Source organism: Antedon mediterranea, chromosome 4 (assembly GCF_964355755.1).
Source record: "Antedon mediterranea chromosome 4, ecAntMedi1.1, whole genome shotgun sequence".
NCBI lineage: Eukaryota > Metazoa > Echinodermata > Crinoidea > Comatulida > Antedonidae > Antedon > Antedon mediterranea.
The window spans coordinates 17,198,317-17,204,316 of record NC_092673.1 but is presented as its reverse complement, the minus strand read 5'-3'; the positions used below and the strand labels follow the sequence as shown (position 1 = coordinate 17,204,316).

Sequence of the window (6,000 nt, the reverse complement as noted above, 5' to 3'; positions counted from 1 at the left end):
GATGTAAACTATTGTAAGGTTGTTGGATTAGAGGTTTGATGTTATATTGTAAAGTCATTGTGAAGCTGTTGTTTAAAGTGCTTACTGGATTGTTAAAAGTTGAAGTTGATTGAAATTAAAGCTTTGTTTTTGAGTTATTTTACAACTTTGTGGATTTTGTGTGTATACTTTTATGTCACAAGGGAGTTCCTAAAGTATTTTCAACCGCTCGGAAACATACGTAAGAGGAGTTCGTGACATAATTTGGTGGCAGCGGTGTTCAGCCTAATTTGGTGGCAGCGGTTATTTCGATCTACTGTTCGACTTAACTGTGTATTTATCTACAGTACTGTTGTGATATTTTGTGGTAGCAGTTTGATCTACTGTATTTTGCCATAGATTGGTGGCTGTTTAGGATCAACTGTACTTTTATTGATATTTTGAGGAAGCGGTACTTACGATACTGAGATATTTTACGGAAGCCGTGGTGCTACGTTTTGTTTAATCGTAAGTACACAAACATTGTTTTAAGAACAGTACATTATTTATTTGGAACAGTAGACTTGTGAACGTCTCGGTAACTACGATTAACTAGTAACAAGACCCTCATCCAGATTTAAAATATGGCTGATAAACAATCAACAACAAGATCCGGTAGAGAATACAGCGGCGGCGATGAAACTGATTCAGATGTAGAATCAGTTCAATCAGTACAACCTGAACAACAGGCAGAAGAGTCTGGACCAACCAGTGGACATAACCCTACAGGGGCTGACTCATTTTCAAAAGATTTTTTGTTGTTGATGCAGCAGCAAATGCAACAGCAAATGCAACAGCAAATGCAACAGCAAATGCAGCAACAAATGCAACAGCAGAATCTTATGATGCAGCAGATGATGGACAGACAAGAACGTTTACGTAGGGAAGATATGGAGAAACAGCAAGCATTAGTAATGGCGTTAATGGATAAGCAAAAGGACAGTGAGGAGAAACGATTAAAAGACATAATGAGATTGAAGGAAGTTCAGATTGCAAAACTTTCTGATAGTGATGATATTGAAAATTATCTCACTACGTTTGAACGAATTGCTAACACCTATGAGTGGCGAAAAGAACACTGGGTAGTAAAACTGATACCACATTTGACAGGCAAAGCAAGAGCAGCCTATGCATCACTACCAGTGACAGAAAGTAACCAGTACGACATAGTGAAGAAAGCAATATTACAAAGGTATGACATAACTGAAGAGACATATAGACAAAGGTTTAGGTCAATTAAAAAGAAAAGTGAAGAAAGTTATAGAGAAATGTATGTTAGGTTGAAAGACTTATTTACTAAGTGGGCTAGGCCTGCTGATAAAAGCAAAGATGATTTAGCTGAAATTGTTATTTTAGAGCAATTAATAGATATTATGCCCACAGGGGTACAAATTTGGGTTAAAGAACATAAACCAGATTCTGGATTAAATGCTGCAGAATTAGCAGATAATTATTTTCAAGCTAGAAAAGGTATCGATTTTGAGAAAAAGTTTCAAAATAGAAAACACGAAAATAGAAACAACCAGGAGAAAACAGTGAAAGGCACTCCTGAAGTTGACAGTAAGGGTAATAATAATCCCCCTGATAACTTTCATAAATCACAATCTGACGCTAGACAACCTCTCGTTTGTAGACGGTGCAAAAAAGTAGGCCATATTGAACGATTTTGTCGCAGTAAGGATGGCTTTTTGTCGACAAAGACAGATACTGTTTCAAAACCATGTACACCTTACGTTTGTAGAGGCCTAGTTGAAGGATGTGATTGTGAAATTTTGATAGACTCTGGATGTGATATGACACTTGTTCATTCTGATTTAGTAGCGGCTAAGAAAATTAATCGCGCGGAGCAAGCTAAAATTACATGCAGGTGCGTCCATGACCATGTCCAAGCCTATCCCACTGCATTTGTCAATATTAAGGTTAATAACGAAGACCATAATTTGTTGGTTGGCGTTTGCAGCGATTTACCAAGAGATGTAATTCTTGGTAGGGACTTTCCTAAATTTGGAGACTTATTAGGGAAGGGGAATAAGAATCATGATAGGCATAGTTTTGTTGCCACTAGAGATCATGCTAGAAAAGAAAAACTAAGAGAGGAAAACGAATTAAAGTCGGAAAAAGCTTCTGGAGTTATTTCACGTCAGTTAGATGATGTGGTTAATTTTCAAGAAGAATTTGGACATTTAGATGGCCAAATACTCAGTAACAACCCTCCCAAGGAAAAAGTTCATAAAACCAGAAGTGAGAAACGAAAAGTTAGGAAAGAGTTTGCAAAAACAAAGGAAGCTCAATGTAGCCAAGATAGTGAATTAGACATTTTAGATATTGGCAGAGATAAAATTAAGGATTATCAGGTTAAGGATAGAACTTTAATTTCACTTCGAGAACAGATGTTAGTACAGAAAGATGATGACACTATAAAGATAGTCTGTAAGGATGGAATTTTATTTAGGCAGGTTTTCACTAAACACCAGACAGAACCAATAGAGCAATTAGTAGTTCCATACCCTTGCCGTAATAGTGTATTGAAAGTCTCACATGATATTCCTTTGGCAGGTCATTTAGGTAGGAAAAAGACATTAGATAGGATAAAGCAGAGATTCTTTTGGCCTGGTATTAGAAAGGATGTGACTGAATATTGCAACACTTGTGAGAGTTGTCAGAAAACTTCAAAGTATAAAACTAAATTGAAGGCCCCGATGATTCCTATGCCAATAATCAGTGAACCATTCCGCCGAATCGCTATGGACATTGTTGGTCCACTAGCACGGAGTAAGACAGGAAATAAATATGTCTTGGTTATATGTGATTATGCAACTCGATATCCTGAGGCTATCCCACTGAGAAGTATTGAAGCTCCAAAGATAGCAGATGAGTTGATTAAATTATTTTCCAGGGTAGGGGTACCAACAGAAATTTTAACCGATCAAGGCTCTAACTTTACCTCTAAGTTGTTGAGTCAAATTTATAAGTTACTTTCAATTAAGGGCTTGACTACTTCTCCCTACCATCCACAAACCGATGGATTAGTGGAAAGATTTAATGGCACCCTCAAGACTATGATTAGAAAATTTGTTCAGGATGATCCCCGAGAATGGGATAAATTGCTTCCGTACCTATTATTTGCTTATAGGGAGGTACCGCAGGAGTCAACTGGGTTCTCTCCATTTGAATTATTGTATGGTTGGAAGGTACGAGGTCCACTTGATATAATGAAAGAAATGTGGACAGGCACGGTGACAGGTCCTCAAAGTGTGGTTTCACACGTTGTTAAAATGAGAGATAGGTTAACTTCAATGAAAGATCTAGTCCAGGAAAACATTGAACTATCCCAAACAAAGCAAAAACAAAAATATGATCAGAAATCTGTTTGTAGAGAATTTAGTCCAGGTGATGAAGTCCTATTACTCTTACCATCTAGTAACGATGCATTAGAGGCAAAATGGCAAGGTCCTTACAAGGTTTTAAGGAAACTAGGTCCAGTAAACTATGAGGTGGAAACTAATGATAAACGGAAAAAGTCAAAAGTCTACCACATAAATCTTTTAAAACAATTTCATCGTAGAACTATTGAGCTTATGCTGGCTATAAATGATGTAACGGGACAAGACGAGGGTCAAGATAAGGACATTTCGTGGTCAAATATTTCTAGTTCCAATTTAACCTTAGATTCTGGTAAAGGATTAGATGAATCTCAGCTTTCAGATTTAGCGGAGGTGTTTTCTGAATTTGACTCAGTGTTACAGGATAAGCCAGGAAAAACTACTGTAATAAAGCATGATATTGAAATGAACCTAGGGGTACACCCAGTTAGATTAAGAGCTTATCCAATTCCTCAGGCTAAGTTAAGCAAAGTAAAGAAAGAGATAGAATCTATGTTGGAACTTGGGGTAATAGAAGAGTCTCACAGTCCCTGGTCCTCTCCTTATATCATGGTACCAAAGCCAGACGGTACAGCTCGCTTTTGCGTAAATTACAAAAAAGTGAATAGCTTGAGCAAGTTTGATGCATATCCAATGCCTCGAATAGATGAAATAATAGGCAGGGTTGGTCCTGCTAAATTTATAACAAAGTTAGATTTATGTAAAGGTTACTGGCAGGTTCCATTAACTGAACGGTCAAAACCATATACTGCTTTTTCAACACCAATGGGTTTGTACCAATTTAAGTATTTACCATTTGGCTTGCATGGGGCTCCTGCAACGTTTCAAAGAATGATGGATCAACTTTTGCGCAAGAAAGAATCTTATGCAGCAGCTTATATGGATGATCTGGTAATATTTAGTCCAGACTGGGAAAGTCATATCCATCATCTTAGGGACATTTTTCGGACCCTCAAGCAAGCTAATCTGACAGTCAAACCTGCAAAATGTAGTTTCGCACATAGTAAAGTGCATTATTTAGGGTATGTAGTTGGAGAGGGAATGATACGTCCTCAAAAGACTAAGGTAGAAGCGGTAGTAGGTTGGGAACAACCTAAAACTAAGAAGGATGTTAAATCTTTTCTTGGCCTGACAGGATACTACCGAAAGTTTATTCCTAATTATGCTGACATTGCAGCACCTCTAACTGATCTGACGGGAAAAAAACATCCAGATAAAATCAAATGGACGCCTGAGTGCGAAGATGCACTTGTAAAGTTAAAACAGGCGTTATGTTCCGACCCTGTGTTACGAAACCCAGATTTTAATGCAGAGTTTATACTGCAAACAGATGCGTCAGATCGAGGGTTAGGTGCAGTACTTAGTCAACTAGGCCCTGATGGTACTGACCATCCAGTATTGTATCTTAGTCGTAAGATGTTCCCAAGGGAACAGAATTATGCAACTATAGAGAAAGAGTGTTTAGCTATAAAATGGGCTGTCGAAAGTCTGCGATATTATCTACTAGGCAGAAAATTTAAGATAGTTACTGACCACCAACCACTCAAATGGTTGGTTGAAATGAAAGAGACAAACAAAAGACTAACTAGATGGAGTCTTGATTTACAACCTTATTGCTTTACTGTTGTACATAGAAGGGGTATTTCTAATGGTAATGCTGACGGATTGTCACGAAAACCATTAACTTAAAGCAAGGGTTACTTTACAAATAGACAAAATAGGTTTTAATGTTTATAAGTTACTTGTTTCTTATATTTTGTTTGTAATGAGAATTTGGTTTTCACGTAATGTAGTTTGAATTTATATTCATATATTAAACAGGGTTTCTAGGTCGAAAATGTTATATTTTGCCACGTCCGTGTATACTTGCCCCTCAAAACTCCAAGAAGAGTTTTGAGCTCAGAAAGAGGGGGGAGTGTAATAAATTACCATTCCCTAACATATAGAGTAACATAGTATTTACATGAACATTCTAGAATAAGATGTTTTGATTTAAGAAACCATGTATAATTATAAGAACAATCAAGAACATTCCAGAAGTGCTATTAATAGAAACTGTAATCATGTAATAATGAGAAGTATAAAGAATGATCTAGAAGGATAGGAGCATCTTGTATATAAAGGGATGTAAACTATTGTAAGGTTGTTGGATTAGAGGTTTGATGTTATATTGTAAAGTCATTGTGAAGCTGTTGTTTAAAGTGCTTACTGGATTGTTAAAAGTTGAAGTTGATTGAAATTAAAGCTTTGTTTTTGAGTTATTTTACAACTTTGTGGATTTTGTGTGTATACTTTTATGTCACAAGGGAGTTCCTAAAGTATTTTCAACCGCTCGGAAACATACGTAAGAGGAGTTCGTGACATTTCTGTACACTATTTTGTGTAACAATTATCTCAAAAAGTTTAATGTCAATGATTACCAAAATTTCAGAATATCTTTCAAATAATATATAGTGTAGGCTGGTATGTCGTTTATATGAATGTCGTGTATATTTTTTGTTAAAAGCAAACTTTGACTTTTTTTCATATCTTGATAATATTAGGAATGAAAAAAAATATGTTGCCATTTTTTCAAAAGACATTTAAAGGACCAAATTCA

The 6,000-nt window shown here is 36.4% G+C and overlaps 1 protein-coding gene across 1 annotated transcript; it reads left to right on the top strand.

Annotated features, from left to right (window-relative positions):
• The first annotated feature begins 602 nt into the window (after positions 1-602).
• Positions 603-5,090, top strand: LOC140047623 (uncharacterized). Its single transcript, XM_072092660.1, has one exon. It carries the CDS (start codon positions 603-605, stop codon positions 5,088-5,090), a length of 4,488 nt encoding a protein of 1,495 aa, XP_071948761.1.
• The last annotated feature ends 910 nt before the right edge of the window (positions 5,091-6,000 follow it).

What these genes read in the sequence shown, in the direction of transcription:
- LOC140047623 (XM_072092660.1), top strand. Translation starts at nt 603, where the DNA reads ATGGCTGATAAACAATCAACAACAAGATCCGGTAGAGAATACAGCGGC.